The 27,097-nt window shown below is 43.7% G+C and overlaps 1 protein-coding gene across 1 annotated transcript in view; it reads right to left on the bottom strand.

Annotated features, from left to right (window-relative positions):
- Positions 1-485: 485 nt before the first annotated feature.
- LOC144828088 (maestro heat-like repeat-containing protein family member 1) overlaps positions 486-27,097 on the bottom strand; it is a 57,756-nt gene continuing 31,144 nt past the window's right edge. Inside the window, exons 10-13 of the mRNA XM_078686216.1 lie at positions 20,291-20,410; positions 18,842-18,940; positions 4,435-4,518; positions 486-1,053 (exon numbers count right to left, since the gene is read on the bottom strand). Coding sequence (XP_078542342.1) covers positions 970-1,053; positions 4,435-4,518; positions 18,842-18,940; positions 20,291-20,410 — 387 coding nt within the window. The 3' untranslated portion in view covers positions 486-969. The remainder of the gene's footprint in view (positions 1,054-4,434; positions 4,519-18,841; positions 18,941-20,290; positions 20,411-27,097) is intronic.

The raw sequence follows: 27,097 nt of genomic DNA, 5'->3' as shown, positions 1-27,097 counted from the left end.
CCGGGAGATAGTCTAGCATTGGATTTTCCTAGCTCGCTCTTCCTAACTCAATATTGGCGAGCCATGAGAGAGGAAAGAATCTGCTGCACACCTCTATGCTGAGTTTTTAGAAGCTCTGAGGTCCATGCGGAGCGCTGAGTTAGAAAAAGTCCACAAACTCCTCAAGGGTAGCAGAGTTTACCGCCCAGGCCTACAAATTAGTCTAATGAACAGAATTGTTTTTTTCATATTACTTCCCTTGCACAGATCTGAGCCAAGCGAACTAATAGACAAAGACCAGTGGGTCTCTGTGTTTCAAACTTTTGAATGTGATTGAAGAAGCATGTTCCATCCAAATCCTAAATTCTGCATAGAAAAACATTGCTGAGAGTGATTTTTCAAGAGTGACGCATTGTGATGCAACATTCCCCACACCTACTTAGTTTTGAAACTCTGTCTTGAAGGATTATGCCAGTCATGTAACCAAGAATATATGAGAGTCATCATTAAAGACAAGAGTGATTTAATTTTTAAAACATTTAAATTAAATTAAATTACATAAAATAATGTACAATGTTCACATTCCGAGAGTTTGCACAAGACCATTTGCAATACAAACATGTTAAACAGTAAGATTTACATTACAAATAGTAAGCAATTTAAAATTCACCATGGCTGTACAGTGACTATTGAACAACTGCTTAGTATTGCTCGTTATTATGAACTAACATTTCATGGATGATATTGGTGAATGATTTCATGTAGGAGCACCAGACCAGGGGGAAGTAGTGCTTCGTTATCATTCAAAGTGATCCTCAGCCATACTCCTGAGATGCGGTTGTCGTCCTTCGCCAAATCACAAAAGTCAAATCTTCATGTTTCTCTATGGCTGGTGTAGCTTTACTGTTCAATGATTTCTAATGGTTCTCTGGATGTCCTCTGGTGGGATATTGTGTTTCAGCAACGAATGTTTATGAGAAAGGCAGATGGTTAGGGATCCTCAATACATTTTGTCAGTGGTATCAGTCGCAGTGGTCGAATCAAAGGCCAAAGAAATGGTAAGTAGGTTGAAACCTGAAAGTTGAAAAAGTACAAGGTCAGATAGGTCAAGTAGGCAATTGCCCATCCTCACAGTCCAGCAAGCAATGGAGGCACCAGGAGCTCATAAAATATATTTTGCTCTGTGTTCAACTTTGGCTTGCAAAGAATTTGAATAACGTTCACCAAGGTGACGGGGGAGTCAGCACTGAAGAGATTGTGACTCTTCAAACACGAGAGGTAAGGCAGTTTATAAAAATGTGCTGCCATACAATATTTTACTCCAGCAGGTGCCTCTTGTCTTCTCCAGTGTCACACCCTGTTGTTTTGGAATCATACAGATTATTTTTACCAATGTGAAACAGGCCTGATAAATGTCAGTCCTAGGGGTCGATTACGATCTCGGTCGAAACGGAAGCTTTCCGACCGAGATGGTTGGTTTCACTATTGACCCCATAAATACAATTTCAGTTGTCGGAAATGAAACTGGCCAGTCATTCCAGCTGGCTTCCAACAGGCTCAAGGAGCCCGTCGGCCTGTCGGAGTCTGGCCCTTAATTCATATGGATGCATTTTTATACTGTCCATATTATGATTAGGGTTCCCTGATTTCCGCTTTGTCTGATTTTTACAGATAAACACAGACAGAAAACACTGTCTCCCCTGTCTGTATTTATTTTTGAAAGTGGAAAAATACAGATAATTTAGCTTCTTTTGAGTGATTCATCATGCTGAGATTAATTACTTTCAGGCCAGTAGCTGTACATAATGACAGCAAGGGGAGCTACAAAACTCAATGATATGTCCTTAAATTACTGCATATCTCAACATGTATGTGTGTAGTTACACTATTTCTTTAATGTGAGTTTATTATGTTTATATTTTTTACTGTGTAATGTGCTAAAACCTGACAGGCATTTAAGTATGAGTCCACATTTATCTGTTAAATAAATGCATAAATACACCAGTTATCACCTCATCTATTTAAACAACACAAATTAAATATGGATAAATACCAATAAGCTGGCCAAAAAAGAAATATGGACAAATACAGACGGAAATGTTCAAATAATAAATACCATAAAACCGTGAGACCTAATTATGATGCACGGTTTCCGGGGCAGACTTTCCATGCCGGCTTCCGACATGGAAAGCCTGTTGGAAAGCGTGTTTGGGGGCCTCTAGCAGGGCTCCTTCTGTTGCGGCCTCCGGTTGGGGTCCAAGGGGGCACGTTGATCCCAGCACTGTGTGGCAGGCACCTTGAGGTGCCTGATACGTGGTGCAGGGAGGAACAGAGCCTCCCATTTCTCTATGGGAGCTTGTGCTACAGCTGATTTATAGCCATAACTCATGCTCCCATAGGGAAATGTAAGTATGTGACCGCACCATGTGTGGTTGCATCATAATTAGGCGGTCGTGACTGCCAACTAGAGGTCAGTCGGTCCATGTTTCCATGACAGTGTTGGGCGGGCTCAAGGGGGCAGATAACGATGCTTACTCATGGGCCCCCCTTTGCATCTGTACCACATTTGCAGAATTATTTTGCTCTTCTGTGCAATCACAAAGCATCCATAGAGGAATTACAGCTAAGCTCTTGGTGGCTCTATTCTCACATGATGAATCTCTGAATTGGTAAAGTAGTTCTCTTCTAAAAGGTTTTGCACCCAATTTTCCCCAAAATAGAGGTGTTTCTTTTATGATGATGAGTTCTTTGGACAACCCTACCCCGAAATCTCTCCTCCTCCAGCACCAATGGGATGTGATCGCTCAGTCTCGCTAGTTCCATTGTTGGTTACATATTTCCCTAGGCTCTTGATAACCTATGTATTTCGTTCCTTTTCAACCCTCATAACTGTAATGTAATTTAAAACAGTAACCAAAGACCTTATATTATAAGTGGCTCTGGAATTATGACACTAAGAAGGGCCGATTGTACTCTTGAACATCTAGTGCAAGAATATCGTGACACAGTAATACTGTGGACAAAATATCGAGGGACAAAATATTAAAGGGTAAATGCACAAAGGGACATATACATTTGCCATTCTTTTCTCCAAATAAATAAAGATATATGTATATGTATTTTGGTACACATATGATGAATTAGGTACAGAAAATCTTTACATACTTACCTTTTGATATTTTGTCTCTTGATTTTTTTATCAATGATATTAGTGTCCCACAATATTGTTATTCATGAGACACATAGGAAGGCCAAATTATGGAACACAGTGCAAATTAAGCAGCATAATGTAGTACATTCTGTGACAATACTATTTTGCTGTTTTATCAAATATTAATGCTGTTCTCGCAAAATGTTTTGCCTCTCTAGTACCAGTATAACAGATGGGTGATAAATTCAGGTGAGTAGTTAACATTTGCCACAGAGCAACACCATGTGTAATTGTTGATTCTTCTAAACTAGCAAAACATTTATTTGTAAAAAAAACTGTAAACTATGTAGCATAGGGTGGATTGTTTGGCAAGTATAGTAAACCCATTATTGTATGGAAGAAGTGCCTGGAGACCCTCACGGGTGACAAGCAGCTCTCTACAAATCCACCCTACATTTACATTACATTCCAGTGACCCCTATCGATAAGTGATGGTTTGTTGTGTGATCCTTTTAGTCTGATAGTACTCACACTCTCACTCACATTGACAGGAAAAAAGCATCAAAATCTTACCTCACCCTACTTAGAAAGTATGAACTCGCACAACCTGAGAGTGCTTTTCATCATTTTGATCATGTCCTCAAGCTGGTAGATAGAGAGAATGGAAACAGGAAGGCTATTTAGACATGACAACATGTATAACAGTTGACTTATTTTTCTCAAAAAACTCAAATTGTGGGCATTGCCAGTAAATGGTTGACCCCAAGGAATAGGAGCTTTTTTCTCCATTGAGTAAAGCCAAGGCCAGCCAAATTCTTTGTCTAGTCTAGAAGTGAGGATAGAAAAAGCTAAATTTGCTCCTATTGTGAAAGGGAATTTTTAGCCCATGGATTCTTGCTCGTCCACAAATTGGATCAACCCCAGTGTATTTTGTTTCGCAGAAGAGGTTAGTCTAGTAGTCAGAAGGGTAATTGTTTTAAATAATCTCTTTTTCCTTCAGGAGATAAATTCCACCTCTGTACATTTACACTGTGCACTAAAACCAGCTTTGAAGTTAAGAAATCAGCTCTATCTCTCTAAGGGTACCAGTGGATGAGAGACGGATTGAGTTGCTACACCATTCACTCCTTGTTAATAACGTAAAGAATTCCTTGTGTTTCTGAGAATGGAGGATAGTTTCCATGGGAAGTTATTCGTGTGATATCATGTGGATGTACTTTGTTTGTGAAGATGGTATGGAAGAAACAGAATTTGAGAGAGAAGGCACATGAACATGATGGTATTGTATTTTAAAGAAAACTCACATGTTTCTCCGGTGAAAAGTTGGGGATGTGGAAGTCATCCCTGTATTCTGGTGGTGGTAGTTCTTCAAGCAGATTGTATGGATCCTGAAAATATAATAAAAAAGATCAGCATTACCAAGACCGTTGTAAACAAATGTAGACTGTCATGAGTCTTGAAGATGAAAGTCATGAAAGGCTGCACACCTCAAGCAAATAAAAAACATATGTACAAGAAACAGCATACTATGTTCACTCCTATTTTGGCATTTCACATCCTTAGCACCTTGTACTCATCACCTAAAAGCAGAACATATGTGTGAGTGAAATATTGCTTATGTGAGTAATGGATCAAAGATGCAGTAACAGTGAATAATAGTGATTTGGCAGTGTATACGTGTGCTGCTACCATAAGTGCTCACTCTGCTCTTTACCTAAGAAATCTTGTATGGCTCTTTCTAAACAATACAGTTTCTACCTCATCTGATAGATACCATCCTGGCTCCCAAAGGGCTCGCCTACCATTGACAGATCACTCACCTCCACTACATTGTAAAGAAATCAAGAAAGAAATTATTGGAGGACGTGGCCAAGCAGCCGAAGATGGTAGCCGCATTTTGAGCGAGCTACATGCCAGCTCCTAGAACCTTGCTGAATCCGAACCTTAGGTGACCTATTTTCAGTTGCAGGCACCAGTGCAGTGGCCCTATAATCACCCCCTTTGGCCCACCCAAACCTATCCAGGGAGCCCTGGATGAGAGAGCCAATTTATGCAATCGACGGCCTGGGTGTGCATACGGCCTACCTGTAGATGGGAGGCAAACACCACCTGGAGCTGTAAACCCACAGTGGCAAACCCTCTCTGCATCGACTCCTGGAGCGTGAGAGGGAGAGAAGACAGGCACGTGGCTGAGGTGTGGCACATTGCTGCTTTCACTTCCAGGTGCTGGCCCGTAACAATGTAACGGGCACCTTAGAGTGGAGGAGATGGACTGGTCACCACACGTGGCTAGGACTGAAACTGCAGCCTGGTTGAGCCAACTATGGGGCAACCTTTTCTTGGATGCAAACATCCATGTGGTGCCCGCTACACTTGTCCCCTTTGGCCAACCTAAGCCCATGTAGGGAGTCGGGGATGAGAGAAACTTATTATGCAAACAACGACCTGCCGGGAGATGGACATGCCGCCAACAGACACAACCTGGAGCTGCAATCTCACTGCAGCGACTTACCTCTACCTCTGCATTGACTCTTGACTCGCAAGGGAGAGGATACAGCCACATGGGAGGGGAGTGGTAGGGACCACCTTTCATTTGAAGCACCCCCATGGGCTTGTGACAGCCCAGCTGATTTGGTGGCCCAGAGTAGAAAAGAGGGGGTGGGCAACATGAGAGAAATTCCCCACAGAATACTTCAGAACCTGCATTATGGATTGTGAGCTATCCTCCTACTTCATTCTGGAAAGGGTGCACAGGGCACTGGCCCTAAGGCCACAGCCAGGGAGACCGCCTAGAGGCATTACCATCAGTATACTGTACCTTATGGACAGACTATATCCTGCGGCAGGCACAACAACGTCCATTGCAACAACTCTATGGTTACGCTCTCCCCCGATTATGCAGGTAAAGTGCAGCCCCTTCTTACATCTTTCTTAGAGGTTAAGTGTAAAGTTAGGGCTAAGGACATTCAATATATGCTGATGTACCCTGCCAAACTGAAAGTAATGTATCAGTGGAGAACCATTTTGTTTAAGAGTCCGGAAGAGGTCTGGGACTGAGCGGCGGAGAGGAAATAACTGCCCATATCAACTAAGGAGCCAATGACAATTTGGGAGGCCGAAGGGGATCAACCATCCCACTCTAGGAGGAAACTCAGCAGACTGATAGGAGGCCAACTGTGGTCACAACTGGAGGACAGACATAGGGCATCCTCCTCAGAGAGCTCTGGTGATCATGGGGGAGGGGACGCTACCAGTGGATGATGAGATGTTATTCAGTGGTATAGAGTTTGGTCCCTTTCCTTCCTTTCTTCCACGTAGAGCTACAAGTTTATTCTCATTCGCTGACAAAGAAGAGACACATTGCATCTGTAAAGAGGGGCTGTCTTGGGGCAAATCACTCCCTGCTACACAAGACTATGGTGATTTCTTTATTTTGATAGAGTACTATGTTGTATTGTATGTTGTTCCTATTCAGGTTGCTTGTTTTTGGGGCGACAGATGCTTCCTCTTTAGAAGTGTTGATTAGAGGGTTGTTGGGGGGAAAAGTTGGGTACTTTAGGGTTGAGTTAGGTCACAATACTACGTCTCATGCAAGACACATTGCACAGGCCCTAGTCAAACGGGCTCTTTTTAGGCTCTATTTATTTACAGCACTATTAGAAAGTAGACATTGCACTTACTGCTTTTTGTGCGTGACAGCCCGTCTCTAATATACGTCTGGGGTGGGTGACAGCTACACTTTGTGCATTCAAGCAAGACCGCCACAACACATAAAGGATAGATGGATCTGAGTACCCATCTAAATATGTCTACATTCTGATGGCCTTGCTTGGGCGGGGTGGAAGGGAGGGTCCAACACGTCACTTGAATAGGCAGTCTCCTGTCCTCACTAAAAGGACAGATTATCCCTGATGGACAGGACTGAGTTGAAAGGAGAATCTATGCACTTCAGAGGGCTGCTTTGAAGTCACACCCTCACATCAAAGGCACTTTTGGGTATAAGTACTGGGTCTTTGACCCCCACCCGGAAAATCAGACACTTCTAGATCTTGAACTGAATCTATCAGAAGGACTGTTGTGGTGCTCAAATGACTCATTTTAGACTGCAAGCTTGAAAGGCCTGCTTCTATCTTGCATTGCCCTGCTGTCTGCTGTGCTCGGACTCTGCTGAAGGAGAGCTTGACTCTGCCTTACCGCCAAGTGATCTCCAGGTGCTTGTGGCTTGCCTCCTGTTGCTTGAGAATCAAGGATATCAAAGTCCTTACCCCTGCTCCTGTGCCTGAACTTACTGGAAGTGGTCCGGTTAGAGGCTACACGCAGGTATCGAACGGACGCCAGGCGTTGCAGGCGGTGTGCCATTTTCGCCTCCACCCCCCTCCCGAGACCTATGGGGCGTGGATCTTTTATTTTTCAAACTATACAGGTTCCTCTGATTATGAGGTAATTTTCCCACAACTTGTTGGTTTGTTCATTTTGCACCTTTTTTTGCACTGATTTTTAACTTTCACGTCCTCTGGTCAGGGTGGGCCTTAGCGTGCCCATACCGCCGAGGTACACTCCCCATGGTCCTGACGAATGCCCAGTAAATCACACATCAAGGGCAGAAACATGTTGACCCCACTTTAAGTGGAAATAGCCAAACAATTAACTTGGTAGTTTCCTAAACACATTGCTTTTAATATGTCAGATTGGCCACAGAATAAAGTTTTTATGTGAGACACAATCTGGACATTTTTAAACCCTTTTCACATTTACATAATCATCACAACTAACCAGCTCCGCAGTAATCCTGGCGTTGTAGCACACCGGGGAGGCATTCAGCTTCTCCCGGTGGGCCCGATAATGAAGCATGTCACCAACCAGGGTGGTGAGTGAGGGCTTCCTATACAAATCTAATACGACTTGCATACTCATCTTCTCTGCTTTTGTGCTTCTATACATTTATTGATTTACACTCTTTCGTTGTTTGAAGCTTACTGGAAGTGGCCCAGATACTTGCAACATGGAATTTGGCGCATCTCCTGTCTGTGTGTAATAGAACCGGCGATCAACACTGTTGCTGGAGTTTAATTGCCACATCACATTTGAACCAGCACTTTGCCTCTAGAGATTAATGCATCGGACAGCGCATCTCCGCCACTGCAGCTTGGTGAGATCGAGGCATCCCCTCGACTGTGTGGCAGAATCTGGTGAGGCACATCACTCAACACCTCTCGACTCAAGCACCCATCTTCTGAACTGACACATCGCCATCACTACGTGGAACAGATCGACTCATCTCACTGTTTGTGACCAGGAAAGGTAATTTGATCACTTGGTCCTGCATGGGACCTGTAGCTGGCCTGCCCTTCCACGCGGTCAGCCTGAACGTTGACTTTGACCCGGTCCAGCACGATGTAAAGTAACTTTTTTAATGCTACGTGCTTCTAAGCGTTTCACTGCATGTATTCCTTTAACATTTAATATCGCAACTTCTATACTTTGGATTTTTGTCATTTTGGTCTTGTTTTGTTTATAATAGTGTTAGTATTTCTAAACGTGTATGGAGTCTTTTTGTGGGGTATTCTTTCTGTTGCTGTGTGTTTGTGTGTTGCACAAACACTTTACACATTGCCTCTTTATATAAGCCTCACTGCTCTGTGCCAAGCTACCAGAGGGTGAACACAGGTTATCTTTTAGTGTAGATCTAGCTTACCCTGACTAGGATTACTGCTTCTGCTTGGACAGGCTGCATTCTTTTGCCAACCAGAAACCCAATTTCTAACACATGAGACCCATAGGAAACCTGGGACAGGAATATGACCCCGTTGACACGCAAAATTAAGGGAAATATGGTGAGATAGATCTCCCCCCGATCATAATGGAGTATAGAGCCAGTCAAGTCAAGAATAACTTTATTTCAACTCAGAGAACCATGAAAAGATTTACAAATTAATATGATTAAAATACAATACATACACAATTCATCATAAAAAGGTAAAATCTCTGTACAGATTTTACTCCTAAGGCTATCTGATCGCAATGGAGTCTCTTATGTAATTAGCTACTGCAATACAGATTTCAGCCGTAGCCAAAGACGGTAAGAAGTTAAAACCATCAATACGAGCAAGAGTGAGTATTTCTTAGTAATGGCAGCAGAAATCTAGTTCTCTCTGATTTATACAATGTGCAAAATAATACAAAGTCCATAGTTCTTTAAACTGAGACGTTATCACATGGGCAGAGCATAACCTTGTTTGATCACCCTCCTTGGCGAGGAAATGCCGGCAACAAAGTGCACAGTGCATAAACAGAACCTGGTTAGATAAAATCAGAACTGGAACTTATTAGAAATAAATAGATAACATTGTGCAGGGGCAGGAAGCAAACAGGGGACTCCAATATTGTCATGTTGGTAACTAATAAGCCTATTGCCCCTGGAACAGTATGCCTCCTTGAAAACTCCTTTGACATTTAGAGGAATTCCTTCAGGGTTTTCAATAAAGTATTCCAGACCAATCTCATGGTAAATCCTCTCTAAATATTAAAACCATGGAACCTTTAAAGCATTGTCTGATTTTTGGGAATCTTTAATAACATCACATGAAAGTATTAAATCCTCAGAGGTCCCTATCTTGGCCTATAGAAGAAAAGGGGCACTGCCTATACGGTCTTCCATAAATTCTAGTTAAGTTCTGTATGGCAAAAGAGGTAGGAACACTTTTTGGGAGCATCAGTAATCTTTTCATGAATTTATTTTCGATTCCTACAAACTGTTGGTTTTTAGCGTCGCCCCAAACCCCAGCTCCATACCTGGCAATAGAGAGACATTTGGCTATAAAGGGTAATTAGTTCCTTCACAGGCTTGTGCCCCAATGCATGGTTTAAATGTTTTAATAATTTTCAAACAGGAAAAGGGACAAGACCCCCAGCTCCCTAGGGACAATGCAATAAAGACAAAAAGTTGTCCCCAATTTAGAAGCAAAACGGAATAGTGCATCCATCACCCTACTTGTCTGCTGTGCCCTTATGGTTAAAAGAGATTCCCATCTCAACAGTTTGCTAAAAAGATTGCCCAAGTATGAGAAGTTACTTACCTTTTCTGTGTGATGTGCTAAAACCTGACAGGCATCTAAGTATGTGTTTTTTCCCCTTTACTGCCATATCTTACTATGACTGTTGTACCGGAGTGACGACTGGGGAGTAGGGTTACTAACGCTTTTTCCACACCCATACCTTCCAACATAGCCCATAATTTATCTCGGTTGACAGTGTCAAAAGCACCAGATAGGTCCATGAAGGCCAGATGGATAGAACTCTTCAAGGACCTTCTGTGCTTATTAATGATTAAAGATGAATTAAGATATTGTTCAGTTGTACCCCGCCCTCTCCTAAAACCATATTGAGTATTGGACAGAATCCAATTTTCTGTTGCCCAATCTTTCAAGCGTGCAAGGAGGACTCTGCCCAAAACCTTATCTGTGGCATCTATCAACTAAATGGGCCTTTGGCATGCCAGGTCACGTTTTGCACCTTTCTTTAAAGATTGAGACCACTGTTGCTTCCTTCCATGATGAGGTTGTATAGCCCTCTTCATAATGGTTGCTTTGCCACAGCTGTTGCATGTTTTGCCACACTACCTCCAGAAAATCCTTACCCTTTGGTTTACAACCCTACAGTTCAACATCAATAGCTACAAGTAGGGAGGACCGGTGCCATGAATCTCTCATAAGGAGTGCATTCAATCCTTTGTGATGGCGGACTAGGGGCAGTAGACATCAGACTATAATACTGGGCAGCTCAGCTCAGCTGCTGGCGGTTAATGACTGGATCTTTGGGGATCGGGGGACCCAGCCACGGAACTTAAGCAGACTCCCTTTACCGGGTAAGCACCAGAGTTTTGGCTGTATGGGGAGTTTCTCCTGCCCACTATTCCAGCCATTTTAGCCGTTCCAGCCATTCCATTGATTAACTGGAGGTTGCCTACTAGGAAGAAGCTGTTGTGCATGGGTACATGCCCAACGGAAACGTTAGGGCTGCTGGGCCCTGAGATAAGTTTGGGATCTGTAAATAGGGAGACATCTGGCAGACATACCATATGATGTTCTACGACCAACTTGAAGCTAAAGAGGATTTACAGAGATCCCAGTTGTTTATTTACCTACTGTGCGGACATGCACTGGTTAGGCACACAGGCCACATAACAGCGCTCACAAGAGTACAGTCCATTAGAAATCTGACTCATGATGTTAGCTATTGGTAGGAAAGGCAGATCTTGCTTATACAGAATTCTGGTGCTAAATGTCCCAGACCGGCTAAACAAATTGCAGGAAAGATATGAGTCAGACCTGAAGCCCTTGGATGATGACAAATGGATTAAGGTAAACAATGGCAGCCGAAAATGGGTAATATTGCCTCACCTGAGATTAGACCAGGTTAAAGAATTTATTAAACCCCTGAGAGGCTATGAAGGATGGGGAGGGACAGCTGCCCTGAATATTTTCGTTATGGACAGACCAGATCTCCTTCATGCATGTGGTATGGAAATGCCAGGTGATTCAGGTGTACTGGATCCTGCAATACCCTAACCTACAAAGGGTATGCCGACTTCTGATAGAACACAATCCCACGTTGGCTATCATGGAAGTATTTCTGGGATGGGATGGGTAAGGGGACAAAAACTGATGATTGGGACCAGTTGTGTTTTTGCTAAACGTCACAAAGCGGGCCTTTGGAGATGCAGGCCCCCCACAATCTCAAAGTAGCCAAGAGGGATGGTATAACTGCTCTTTAGCTGCGGAAGCAGTGTACAGATCCAGAGGGTAACCACAAAAGTATGATAGAATCTGGGGACAGTGGAAAGTACAGCCCAAAACACCCAGAGCTGGCCACCCATAGGAAGTTCTTGGTGGAAAGTGCACAGTTGTCCATGGCACATATCCATCTATAGTGAACCGGATTGGTAACAGCGGACTTAACTGACATCTACTTCATGGTATTCCAGAACTAAATGGGATGTTGTGCAAGGGGGGCATGGGATGGAGTGCTATGCAGTGATACAGTAGTGTGATCTTAAATGTGTTGAAAACTCAATAAAAAGAATTTTCAAAAAATAAAGAAATTACTATCCAGCTACAGGAAAACTCAACAAGAATTTCCTCTTGCGCAATAACTGCTCTTGAACCAGTGTGAAATTGCAACAATGAAACTCAACCAATCTGTTCACTTCGATGTCAAAGCTGACCCTTCAGTTGTGCCAGCTGAACTTTTCCCCAACGTTTAATATTATTGACTGAAGTCCTACAACCTATCATGGGATTTTCAGGCTGTCAGAAATCCCTCAATACGGTGAGGTGTATGGCTACCAGGTCAGTGGAGTACATGCTTCCACTGCCCTGCCCAAATGGAGTTCATTATTAGATGGGCTGGCCCATCTATCAACACTCCAATATTTCTGAAGTTCAGATTATAGAAATATCTATGCATACATACATGCAATACCAGTGTAAAGTGTTAGAGTAACTAGCTAGAGCTGGGACTGCTGTTGTGACTGACATATTCTCAGACACCTTTCTTCCCCTTTTTTGGTGCTGTTGCATTTCTCTAAACTATTCATCTAATCTGAGCCTTTCATTGTCTTGCTTTTGTTAGCCACTGATCATCTTAATCACCATTGTCATACCCCCAGCCAATGAGCAGAGACCTTCACATATATTAGCTTGCATGATTTTACAATAGGTCTCGAATTTGCACGGGTTAGAGCGATAGACGTAAATTACAATGTCTTTTACTTATGTTTTTTGGTTTGGAGTGTAGTGGATGTATGTGATGTCCAGTGGAATTATGTCGGTTGTATTCAAGTTGTTAGTTTTGAAATTGTGTGGGGTGGAAGTGTGTGGTGTATTTGTGTAATGGAATTGCGGTGCATTGTGAATAGATAGGGGTGAGAGCTGCACAAAATAGATAGAAATGGATGATAGAGAGGGATAGGTAGTTTGTGCAGGAAATGGTGATTGAATTTGAGATAGAAGAGCAGAAAGAGTATGTGAGAAAGAAGGGGAGAGCAGGCCACAGATGCATAAACGGGAGCACATGTGTATGCGGAAAACACCTGAAGAATAAGAGGAGAGTGTGGGTTTGAGGGACAGAAATTTGAGATAGAGGAGCAGAAAGTGTATGTGAGAAAGAAGGGGAGAGGAGGCCATAGATGCATAAAGTGGGGGCACATATGTATGCAGGAAAGTAAAACAGTTAAAGAATAAGAGGAGAGTGTGGGTTTGAGGGACAGAAATTTGTGAAAAGGCATGGTATGGAAACTGTGCTTGAGAACTCAAGTGAACCGTATGAGAGAGGCAGGAAGAGTGCATGAGAGAGCGAGAGAGAGCAGTGAGAGAGAGTAAGAGAGAGAGAGATAGAGGTACAAGTGGAAGGGGCACCAATAATAGGGGGAGAGGCGAGAGGTGGACCTGTGAAGAGCATGAGGAGGTACAGGAAGGTAGCGGATGTGAGCAGGCAGTATAGAGAGAAGACAAGGAGCGTGAGGGAGGGAGAGATCAGCGGTATTGTAAGATGAGAGAAGGTACTGGGAGTCTGAGGGAGAGATGAGAGAGGCAGTGGGTGTGTAGGGAAGTGATGACAGGGTTGATGATAGTGCAAGGGAGTGAGTGATGTGTTATATTGGAATTGTTTGTTGTGGAATTGTATGGCATGGTGTGAAGCTGTGTAGAGGAAATATGTGGCATTGTGTGCTCTGGAATATGTGGATATAACTGAAGAGTGATGATGGTGGCAGCAAATGGGAAGCCCATGGGCAGGCTAAAGCCCATCCAGTAGATGCAGCATGTCTCGGTTTGAGACAGCCCATATGCTCCGTCTAGAGCTGAGGCCTAAAAACATGACTTTATCCAGCTGCGTGGTTTACCATCAGAGAGATACCAAATAGCGCTCCAATGCTTTGCCTGTACAAGGGCATATGTGTTCTCTTCCGTGTTCTCAGAGTGAGACAGAGAGCAAGATTGAATGAGCAAGCAGACATTGTAGTTTATGAATTGGTGGTAGCAGCATTCCCGACAAACAAAATGGCTGTGTGTGTTTTGACCACGGTGTGGGGGCAGTTGACTGATTTGTAGATGCAGAAAATATGGGTGTCACTAAATGTTCAATATGTCATCCTGCCCTTGGAAGAATGCCCACGAAGGTAATCCTAGAAAAATCACATGTACATGCAATTACGGTATAATCAATATAATAACAGAAACATATGTAACAGGATTCATTGGATCAGATAATGAGTGTAAAATGACTTTGACAGTTACCAAAATGTTTATTGTGTAGTACCTTACAGTTTGCCACTCATTTCCATACACATACTAACTGTTTGACCTACATTTACTTTCTGAGAAAAATAGGCAATGCTCATGTTTTATTGACCAGGCAGTGCACGGAGTGGGAGGCCACTTCAGTGCGGGCCACACTTTGCAGGAAAAGGCCCTACCTGCAGAGCCCAGGTGGGGGGTGGAAAGGGACAATTAAATGCTCACACTTTCAATTCCACTGCAGTGTGAGGGGTGCAAGGCCACAGGAGTTAGAATCATAGAATAATGAACAAGACTAGTCTCAAAAAATTTGAAACAAAGAGTCCAGCAATTTGCGGCAGCCCCAACATGATACGACTAATGCTGAATTACCATAAACATAAAAGTCTACCACAGTTGGCAGCTCATCATGCTCAGAAAGAAAAAAAATTAAATGTAGCAAGTTACTGTTTGTAGCATGCTTCATTAAATAAACCCTGGCCTACGACGAAAGGCCTATGCAGGGCTTCAAGTGTATGAAAAAACTGGTGGGCCCCTCAAAGGGGCGTGGCAAGAAGATTACGGATGTGGCTTAAAACATGTAAGCAAAAAATATGTGCTTCTGTATAGTGTGCCTCCCCACTAGTATTTTGGAGCTGCTGTCATTGCACCCAGATATATAATACAGCAAGTTACATGGCTGATACAACAAGCCCAGGTTGTCAGCTTTGTCAATGGTGTGTATTTCCATTGGCTATATCTGAGGGTGAACATTTCCATGCCCTTTTCAAATAATTTGCTTCCTTTTAAGTCTTTTCTCTCTCAATGGGGGCTGGTTATCAAAGGGAGGATTTGAAAAGGTTAGTTTAAATAGGCCATCTTCTGTTTTTGCTGAGTTTAACGCAGGATATTCAAGTAAAGCCCTTGCCTTTCTCTCATAACTTTTTTTCCTGCACAACTTATTTTTAACAACCTTGGTGTTTAACAAAATATATGCTTCAATACCTCGATTACACACTCAAAGCATTTCTTTCTGCAGAACAGTTGTCATGTAAAAATATATGGTTTACATGTAAAGCCCTTTAGTGCCCTAGGGCCAAGTTTACACTATATAAACTGCCAGAAAAAAAAGAAAGAAAAAAGCATAACGTGACCTTGGTGTGGCCTGGCAAGTCATATGTCCTTTTGTGCAACAACAGCATGTAAGCATAATCGTTGCCTTAATTGCAGAAGTATACAAGCACATGAAGGGCAGAAACCTTCCCTAGTAGAGGAAAATGACAGTTAATGTCATTTGTAGTGAACACTGTAATAATGTACTCTGCATTATATTGCTGTTCTGCAGAGTATGTTGCAATGGTAAAAGACCCATGCTTCCCTGTAGCAAGGAACTTCCCCTAAGCAGCCGGATCAGAGCAGACATTCCAGCAAAAAAGAGGAATCAGACAAAACAGAGGTTTCTGCCTGGAGGGTGCGGGCAAAAATGGAGACCCCGTTAAGGACACGTCCCGGCACTTGCTTTTTAGAACTGCTGGTGCACCAGCAAGACCCAGCCCACTTAAAGCCCTCGGCCTATGTGATATCTATTTGTGCCTGGGTTGTTAATAACATTATCTGCAAGACGTGCGGCAATGCTATGAAACTACAAAAATGCAGTTACATGAGCTATAAATGAAAACATACATTATTATTATTACGGTTTTCAGGCTGTTAAACATGAACATGTGCGCAGAATCAGAAGGAGGAGAGCAGAAAGAAAGTATACGAGTAAACTGAATGTTTCTGCTGGGTGAGAACGAAACCTGCAGAGAAGACTGCAGCCCTATGCAGCGTGTACCCCATGTTTTCACATCTTGCTTGGTCCCATCTATAATCTTACTGCCAGGTCCTATAGCCAGGCTTGCTTCCAATGTGATCTGACTGAGCGCTCCTATTTGATTTTCACAACTTAGAAGCGGTGTTTTAGCCAACACAGCATTGGGCATTGTCAGAATTATGCTCTCACTACAGAAAAACAGCTTTTTAGACGACAGGCATTGTGCTGTTGAAATTCCAATTTCTTTGCGATACCCCTTAGATCAATGAAGCAGCTGCCATAAAGGGGCACCTGCTGAACAACGGAAACACGACAAACGGAAAACAAACCTGAGCCAATAATGTGTTGAGATAAAAGCACAAGATAACAATAAAAAACAAGTATTTCCAAGATCAACGAGAGAGTGCGCCTGTAACCACCGTGCACAGTAGTTCTAACCAATGGAAAAAGTATTCCCAAAATGAGTACCTAAAATGGCCGCTGTGTTAACAGATAAGTAATTGGCTGGTGCTTTCAGGGGGGGTTCAATACAGGAAGAGGCATGGTGTATTCATGTCACGGACGAATGGAGTGACGATTGGGGCAGCTACAGGGAAGCCTATGGGCAGGCTGGTTAGAGCAGCGCACATGCGCTGTCTAGAGCAAAGACCTATGAAGTAACCACTTTTGTAAGTTAAGAGCTTTGCCAGAAAGCGGATCTTTAACCTGTTGGAAAAAGTAATTTCATCCATCTAGTGACGACTTCATGCAGCTTCTGGGCACTGCTAAACTTCAAACGAAAACCTACATTTCAGATATCGATCCATCACACTTAATATCATTTATAAACTTATACATCTTATTTTTATTTCATTTAAAGGGTGCAGCTCATAGGTTTCATGCCTTAACAAACACATATTTTGTCATAGCTATTGGCGCATTTATTGGAGTGCAGCTTCCACTTGCCCTGGTACGCAATGTACTGTGAAATAAGTGAGGGATGTGTAATGGCTGTTGGTTATGATAAAGTTTAAACACAATTCTTTTTCTGTGCTATACAATTGTGGTGGCACAGGCAACATAAATTATTCACTCAAAGTTGAATTATGGTGTCAAAAAACTTTTGGGCAGCACTACCTCGTGCACCTGTCTGCTCAAAAGACACCTGTCCCCTGCCAGTGGTATTTAGGTTAACATTTAGAAATTAAATATAGAGGAAAAAAATACAAAAAGAAAAGTGAGAAACTGATATTTCAAATTTTAATGCTGTATAAGTATCTGAAAATGATTTTGTAGGATTTTATTCTTGTTGTAAGGTACACAAATCCAAAATCCTATGTCTAACCATAATGCTATCACTATCACTTGCCCATTACTATTATGTACTATAACCGAAACCCAAACCCCCTAACACTAGGAGGATAATATACCCACCACTTTTCACAGACCTGAACCTAGTTCATTCCAGCAAAGTATGCTGAACAAAATTCTTTACCCTAACCCTGTATCATGCCCATACTTCATCTCTAGCCATAAAGTTTTCCCTAAGACTAACATTAATCAAGAACTGTTCCGTAACTGGCACAATATACGCAACCTGAAGTCAATATCTATCCTTTATGCTTACATTAACTCTATACCTAACTTTAATGTGTACCATTACCCTTACCCTAACTCTTATTCACACACACACACACACACACACACACACAACCTCAAAGGCGGCAGGAACGCCACGAAGATAATGCCCTGCAAACCCAATGATCCAGTGAATATTGCCTTACCCGGCTGCCTAAATCAACCCTGGCCTCAGTGTCACCCAGCCCCCAAATACAATGAACCTCCCTGGCCTTGTCCTAGGCATAGGGGATATGTGTGGTTCTCTGCCCCTACAACGCAATCACACTGCCTTACCCATATGTCAGGGTGGGTTGTTCACGTTGGCCTCATGAAGGCCCATCCTCAGACAGGAGAGGTAGTCCTTTAACACAACTCACCAGTGCTGGTGCCGGTTGCCTCCTGGCCCGGGCCAGTCACCATTTCAGTAGGAGTTTAGAGCACAGTAAGCTGTGTGCTATAGAATATGGACTCAGCCGCATACCTTTCCTCAATGTAACTGTATTCTGTAGATACAGAGCCCAGCCTTTACCCAGGCCTGTTGTTTGATATCGAGTACCACTCCCCCCTTGAGTCCAGGGCCTGGTCTTAGACCTGGTCTTGTATTGAACACCCACATTCCTAAATGTAAGTTGTCTTGGAGGGTGGCATTTCCGTTAGTGCTCTATTACTTCTGAAGTCATGAGTAAATCAAAGGAGAAAGTAAAGGTTGAATGACTTGTTTTTATGGTAAATTTAAGAAAGTGTTGCATTTGGTATCATAAGCCCCTTCAAAAAATAATTTCTAAACAAATTTCTAAATTTCTTCAACAAATGTTATATACACATGAGGAATGGAAGCTGCACTGGCCATTTATTTGATACAGTTTTGTTTTCGGAATTGTAGACTGCCTACGTCTTTAGACATATTTTAGCTTTTCTTTCTCGTAAACTTTTATCTAATTGTAAAATACATTTAATAAATGTGAACCGCCGCTGCTGAGGAAAGTTTGAAATATGAGACAGAAAGAGATGCATGGTTCTTACCAGCTCAATATCAGAAAGACAACCCTTGTACGCTTCAAGTACCTGCCGGCATGCGAAAGGATGAACCTTGGCACATGTTTGGAAACCAATTACTATGCCCTGCAAATAAGGAAAGACAACCTCAGGGAGACAATAGACATTAACCAAACACAGACATTTAGTACAAGAGATTTCATATTTGAAAGAAAGGATAAAGCTGGTTCTTGATTTCACATTCAGTGTTTACAGCTGGTATTGGTGAATGATTGTCAACTAGTAAAGCAAGGGAAACGGCCACTACAACGCGGCCGTTTCCACGAATGCATTAACCACGCATGCATTACAACGCATGCGTGGTTAACACGAAAGCCTTTACCACGCATACCTTTACTAAGAGGTAAGTAGTAAAGGCATATGTGGTAAAGGTTCAAAATAAAAAAGGGGGGCTTGGGGGGGTCTCCCCCCCAAACAAAAACCTCACCTGAAATCACGTAAGAAAGTGCAGGAAATCGGCGTAGTTTAAGAGGAAACGGAAAGAAACTTCCGCTTCCTCTTAACGACGTACAACGTCACCACGCAAGAATTAGAGGAAAGGGTTATGCATTGAAAAACCATTCCATTGTAACGCATGCGTGGTAAAGGCATGCGTTGCAATGGAATGCGTTGTAAGAACATACATCCGTAAAGCAAATATATTCAGTGGCCTGAAAGCATGATTTAAGGATACCTTTATACCTTTATACAGCTATGCTGGAGGGCCTTTACCATGCTACTTAAAAAGCATCTTTGGACAATAAGATGAGCGTTTCGTCACTATTTGTTTTCTGTCACTTTGTTCTCTCTGGTGTTTCACATAAAGGAACTGCAAGGACAGTTCAATGCACAAACCTTCTTTACAACAAAGGAGTGCGATTTCTTTAGAAGCGGTGCTTATCTTTTTTTCCACATGTCTACTGTTGTCTATTTTGAAGGCCTTTCTGAGAGAGTCATTTCAAAGCCTTCACATAGCTTTATGTCTTTCACCACTTTATCTGCAACATTGATTAAACTTGATTTATCTTGTTCAAACACTGGCTTCTATCAAGAGAGATCACCTAAAGAGGCTCCTAACTATCCCTGATGAAATGCATTATTAGTCACCTGAAAAAAGGAGCTCTACATTTAGTTTCTGCTAACTTAGTCCTCATCTACTCTGTAGAGGGGTTTCACTCTACTATAATTTGGCTATGCATGGAGTACAAAATCACACTTTTGGGTGAGAGGAAGTACTGAGTGAGGAATGTTTCACCGGTCATCAATAATTTACCATCAAGCTCTATGAATGAAGTTACAAACCTACACAATGTACATCCAGATGCTCCACAGCCCATATGACTACCTTCTCAACTTGTTTTTGTTGTGGTCGTACAGGGTGAAATACCCTAGAGAAATAAATCTATGATAATTGTAAGAAATGCACTTGATACTTACTGCATGGTAAGGCGTAGCGATGAACCTAGTAGATTCGAACATGCTTCGAAGGAAGGGTAAAATCAGTGCAGTATCATCACAGCTGGCCATGCACTTACCAAGGCACTGGAAAATAAAACCCTAATATGGGAGTGAATTAAAGACAGTCTGAGTTAAGAATAAACAGCATCTCCTGCTCACTCTATGAAAGTCTTACTTATATTGGAGTATTCATCTTTGATTCACTCTACACACATATTTGTCTCCCACTTTCAAATAGCACTTAATAAGTTGAGTGAAATGTTTGTTATCTTATGTATAGTATAGTTATATTTTCTGGACATTGTAGAGATTTGTATATGGCCTTAATATGACTCAAAATAAGGAAGTGAGGGGTAATGTGAGCCAATTAAGGTCCAGTACCAAGGCTCTGAAAGTGCTAATGCAGAAACCAGTGGAAATACTGCTCCTTTCAGAAAGCAAAGTAGAAAGAAAGGCGGACAAAGAAAGGGGAATCCTAAGGATTTTTTCTTGGTGCCTTCACAAATCCATGAGCATGTAAAGTCTCATCATCAAGGGTGTTCTTCATAGGGCTGGCAATGCAATGCCCTATGGGCCCCACAAAGGGTCGCTTTAGCAGAGATCTTTTTATTTTTGCCATCTGATGAAAGTGCCAGTGTGAGGGCGTTTTGAATGTGTGAGGTTGAGTGAATGTGTATAGTGAAATGAAGAGAGACTAAAAATAGGTATTCAACTGGACTTTAAACTGATGGTTTCCTTGGCAGGTTTAAAAAAAACATAATTTGGTACGGGCGACTACAGGGAGGTAATGTATCCAAGTAGCCTAAATCTGTGAATGTGGTCAGGTCAACGTGTTTCTTGCCTGTTGGCCCAAAAACTATCTGTACCACTTCTTCAGGACCTACAAAAGGGAGAGCTAACCCTACCCCACATCTAAGATGTGATATAAAGTGTAGGTAATCCCCTAAAAAAAATACCTTTGTTCAAAAAGTTTAAAATTGTTCGTCCAACTTAGAAAAAAAATGAGAAATTGAAGAAAACACACAGTAAACAAATGTTTTGCATGTATGGGCCAATGTGTCTCCAGGATCGCTTTTCCGGGACACTGTATGTGCATGCTATTGTTATAGCTGATCAGTCGCCACAATGTGAAGGAAGTAAAAAACACACTAGTACATGCAATATAACCGAACAGGCAAGTGGACATACAGGCAACAGATAACATAAAACCAATCTGTGTTGCTGTTACACAGTGTATCACAAGTTGTCCTCAGGAGTGAGTGAAGGGTCTTACCCTTTGGATCAGTGACCCATAGGTCAAAAGCAGAGTGTAGCACTCAGCTGCTAACTGTGGAAAGAACAATGATAGTCAACATAAAGAAACAGCAAGTCAAGGGGACCCAAATTGCCTTGGGGTGAGAGAAAAAAGAAAAACAGAGTTTTCAAGAGATGCAACCATACTCATGTGGTTTCTGTGCAGAGAGCACAGGATACCTACCATCCTCTGTTCATCTGGATTGAGACTGAGCAGGGGAGAAGACCCGTCTTTTAAGGTGCAGGTAATTGTAGTGATTGTCCTTGGGTGGGGTGCATGCGGCCGTGGGAAGGAGTGATGACGCACTGGGCCCCTTGAGATTCCAGAGCCATGATTCGCTTTTAAGTGTATCCAGAAACTGAAGGACCTCCTGGTAAACACCAGACCTCATATTCAACAGTCCCACATGCAGAACACCTTGTGGGCCTTACCACCTGTCACAGAGCACTATCCCTGTGGGTCCTACGGGGTATGCCCACTGACTAAACATTCCTAAGAGGTCAGGTTGGGTCCCCAATTCGCCTGGAAACAAAAAAGTCACAGTAACTCCAGTACAAAAAACTGTGTTTACCTGATCACCTGCCTTTGTGGCCTTCATTACGCGGGAATGACCACGAGCGCTATCGAACCAAGAATAATGGAGCACTGGAGCAACATATGCTGCAGACACAGCACTACAAAAATGTGCCATCACTTTTCCAAATCCAACCACTCTCCAGATGACCTCCGGCAGATCATTTTGGAAGCTATTAATTCCTGGAGCCCTTTAAACCTTTTCAGAATGGAGCAAGGGTGGATTTTATGCCTCTCCACCAACAGCAAAGGTTTGAAAGATGAAATCCTCTAGTGCGAGGTGTAATTCAGTCCCCTGTGAAATCAGATACTCTCTTACTATGGCTGGATTGACATTTTCTTCATACATGGGACCTGATATACCATATCACCATTGACACCATGTCACATATGGAATGCCCGGCTATGGAGTCCCAGACACCACACTAAGCAGTGCTTATGATAAGCATTTTGCGACTTGGCATTGGTCTCTTCTTCAGTAACACAAATGATTCTGTTGATACCAATGAGGTGGTACCCTCCAATAAGAAACCATGTAACTGTCTTAGTCTACTGTTTGAGATGAACAAGTTACTTACCTTCGGTAACGCTTTTTCTGGTGGATACAGTATCTGCCTGTGGATTCCTCACCTTGTGAATATCCCCCTGAGTCAGCAACGTTCGGAAAATTCTTTGTAGCTCGCCGGCGTGGACGACGTCACAGGAACGCACAACATCGCGCGCGGCTGCGCTGACGTCACCGACTCCATAATAGGCCTACGCCGGCGTGATGACATCAGTTCCACCCTTTTTTCCGTGCCTTCGAGGCACACGGACGGACCAACAACAATAGATATATACACAGTATACACAGTACAAACTAGTCAAGTTAACACACATAGTGTGAATATAACATAGTAAATCATGTACAAGAACCCACTTCCTTTGAGGATAACATGTATACATTAAAAAAACATTACCAGAAATTCAGGTATAGAAGAGTGGACAACGGGGAGGCGGGTGGGCATGTGAGGAATTCACAGGCAGATACTGTATCCACCAGAAAAAGCGTTACCGAAGGTAAGTAATTTGTTCTTCTGATGGATACATCTGCCAGTGGATTCCTCACCTTGTGAATAGATTCCCACAGCAGTCCCCACTCCTGGAGGAGGGTGTCTACTCCTCTATACCAGAAAGTCCTGAAGGACAGAACGCGCAAAGTGGCCGTCCCTCCTCACTTCGGTATCCAAGCAGTAATGCTTCGCGAAAGTGTGGAGGGAGGCCAAAGTTGCCTCTCTACAAATGTCCTCTATAGGAACACCCCTAGACAAAGCAGATGTTGATGACTTTGCTCTAGTAGAATGAGCTCTTATACCCTCTGGAGGTTCCTTACCAGCCAGGGCGCAGCAGATCTTGATGCATAGAATAATCCATCTCGAAAGTGTGCGCTTGTGCACAGCTCTTCCTTTTCTACTGCCAGCAAATCCAACAAACAACTGGTCATCCACTCGATAGCCCTTTGTCTTATCAAGATAAAAGCTCACCGCCTCTTAGGGTCCAGACGGTGAAGCCGTTCCTCCTCCTTGGAAGGGTGAGGGGGAGGATAGAAGGTAGGAAGGGTAATAGACTGTCCTAGATGGAAGGGAGTTACCACCTTAGGCAGAAAAGCAGCCCTGGTCCTAAGAACCATTCGTTCAGCATGAATGGTCAAGAATGGGGGCTTCGAACCAAGATCTTGAAGCTCACTTACCCTCCTTGCCGAGGTAATAGCAACCAGGAAGACCGTCTTAAAAGACAAGAGTCTCAAGGGACACTTGTGCAAAGGTTCGAAAGGAGAACCCAGTAAGCACCAGATTCAAGTCCCATTGAGATACAATAAAGGGAGTAGGAGGAAATGTATTCTAAGGCCCTTTAGAAATCTTAAAACAACAGGAGACTCAAATAAGGACGGCTGATCCGGCAGGCAGAGAAATGCCGACAAAGCCGAAAGATAACCTTTGACTGTAGCAACAGCAAGCCTTTGCTGCGCTAAAGAAAGAGCAAATTGAAGTATAGCTGATAAACGAGCCCTCAAAGGATCGATGGATTTCTCCCCACACCAGGAAACAAACCGAGACCACCTATAAGAATAGATAGACTTGGTGGAGTCACGTCTGGCCGATAGAATGACATTCACCACATCATGTGGGAGAGAAAAGGAATTCAGGTTGCCCCTTTCAATCTCCAGGCATGAAGGTGTAAGGTCTGGAGGTGGGGGTGTAGAACCTGAGCGAGGAGATCTGCCCTGAGAGGGAGACAGAGCGGCGGGCACGAGGAGAGGTGGAGAAGATCTGTGTACCACACCCTTCTTGGCCAATCCGGGGCGATCAATATGACTTGGGCCCGGTCTTGGCGAATCTTTCTCAGAACCCGAGGAATCAATGGTATGGGAGGAAACGCGTAAAGGAGTTGTGAGCCCCAACTCAACTGAAACGCGTCCCCCAAAGCTCCCAGCATCGGATACTGAAGACTGCAGAATGACGGGCAGTGAGCATTCTCGTGAGTGGCGAACAGGTCCACCTGAGGAGTTCCCCACGTCCAAAAGACGTGACAAACTACCTCTGGATGAAGCCTCCACTCGTGGTCGGCCAAGAACTGCCGACTGAGACTGTCTGCACGCACGTTCAGAACTCCGGCCAGATGATTTGCCATCAGACAAATCTGATGGTCCAGAACCCAGGACCAGAGACGCAGAGCCTCTCTGCAGAGACACTGCGACCCCACTCCTCCCTGTTTGTTGACATACCACATCGCGGTGGTGTTGTCCGTCAGGACTTGAACCGACCACCCGCGAAGGGAAGGGAGAAAGGCCTTGAGTGCTAGACGTATCGCCCGCAACTCTAGAAGGTTGATGTGAAGCAACCTTTCCTCTTGATCTCCAGATCCCCCAGATGAGCACCCCACCCTAGAATGGATGCATCCGTTATCACCGTGGCAACCGATGGAGGTAGATAGAAAGGCTTTCCTTGAGACAGATTGCCTTCCACGCTCCACCAAGATACATCCGCTGCAGCTTCTCTGGAAATCCTCACAGACTCCCTGAGATCCCTGTTGTGTTGATACCACTGCCTGCGGAGACACCACTGGAGTGCCCTCATGTGCCAGCGTGCATGGTTGACCAACAGAATGCAGGAAGGCATCAGACCGAGCAGGCGAAGGACCTTCAGGACTGGAACGACCGCTCCATTGTGAAATAAAGGAATCATTCCCTGTATGTCGAGAATCCTTTGAGGTGGAGCGAATGCTCGACATACAGTTGTGTCCAGTACCGCACCTATGAACAGGTTGCGCTGGGAGGGCACCAGGTGAGATTTGGGTACATTTATTGAAAAACCCAACCTGTACAACAACTGAGTTGTGACTTGCTGATGATGGAGCACTGTCTCTGAAGATTCTGCTTTGATCAACCAATCGCCCAGATACGGGAATACAGGTATCCCCGACCTTCTGAGATGTGCTGCCACCACAGCCATCACCTTGGTGAAAACTCGAGGTGCAGTAGTAAGACCAAACGGAAGGACCGCAAACTGGTAATGTTGCGATCCCACCGTGAAACGGAGATACTTTCTGTGCGACTTCAGGATAGGAATATGGAAATAAGCATCCTGCAAGTCGATCGACACCATTCAGTCCTCTTCCAGCAGCACCTGAAGAACCTGAGCCAGGGTGAGCATCTTGAACTTCTCCTGTTTCAAGTAAATGTTCAAGATCCTAAGATCCAAGATTGGACGAAGTCTGCCACCCTTCTTGGGAATCAGGAAATACCGGGAGTAGCATCCCTGACCCCTTTCCTGCTCCGGAACCACCTCTATCGCACCCTTTCGTAACAGTGACGGGATTTCCTCCTGCAGGAGAAGTAGGCGGTCCTCTGAGCAAAATCCTTGGCAAGGAGGGTAATCTGGAGGAAATTCCAGAAAAGGAAGAGCATACCCATTCTCTTCAAGATTGAGAACCCAAAGATCTGATGTAATCGATTCCCAATCCCGTAGAAAATGGGTAAGCCGACCCCCTACAGGACCCGCATGATCCGGAATGGTGGATCTAGGGCTGCTTTGCTGATGGTGAAGGGGGTTGGGAAGAGGAGGAGGAGGCTTGACGTCCTCGAGGACAAGCTCTTTGTTTGCCCCTGTAGGATTTATATAGTGGATTTTGCTTTTGCTGCTGCTGTTGAGTTTGACGGTAGGGACGAAAGGACGAACATCCAAAACCTCTATACCTCTTAGTCGCAGAGCCTCTGGACTGCAGCCCCAAAGATCTGGCAGTAGCCCTACTGTCCTTAAATCTTTCCAAAGCTGCATCAGATTTTTTGCCAAATAGTCCAGCACCATCAAATGGGAAATCCAACAAGGCTGCCTGAACGTCCACAGAAAAGTCAGATGACTTCAGCCAGGCAGCCCTTCTAGAGGCAACAGAAGTTCCCATAATGCGAGCAACTGAATCAGCGGTGTCAAGACCACTTTTAATCACTTGACGTGCAGCCGCCTGTGTATCGGCCAACACCTCATTAAAATCCTTCCTGCTGTCCTCAGGAATTTTAGGAGCCAACTGCCGTACAGAGTCCATCAGGGCATGTATATATCTCCCCAAGAGACATGTGGCATTGGTCGATTTTAGAGCCATACTTGCCAAAGAGAAAATCTTCTTCACAGTCTGATCCTGTTTCTTGGACTCCTTATCCCAGGCACTTGAGGGAAAGCACCAACAGTCTTCTTCAAACAGGCTGCCTGTATAACCAGACTTCCAGGCAAAGGATGTGAGGATAGAAACTCAGGATCACCAGGTGCTACCCTATACCTCCTTGCAACACCCTTAGCCACTGCAGGAGCTGTAAGAGGCCTGTTCCAAACCTCCAATATAGGCTCAGTCAAAGCCTCATTAAAAGGAAGCAATGGTTCCACAAC

The sequence above is a fragment of the Lissotriton helveticus genome, chromosome 4_1, assembly GCF_964261635.1.
Source record: "Lissotriton helveticus chromosome 4_1, aLisHel1.1, whole genome shotgun sequence".
Taxonomy (NCBI): Eukaryota; Metazoa; Chordata; class Amphibia; order Caudata; family Salamandridae; genus Lissotriton; species Lissotriton helveticus.
The sequence above is the reverse complement of the archived record's forward strand: the minus strand, read 5'-3'. Positions and strand labels throughout refer to the sequence as shown.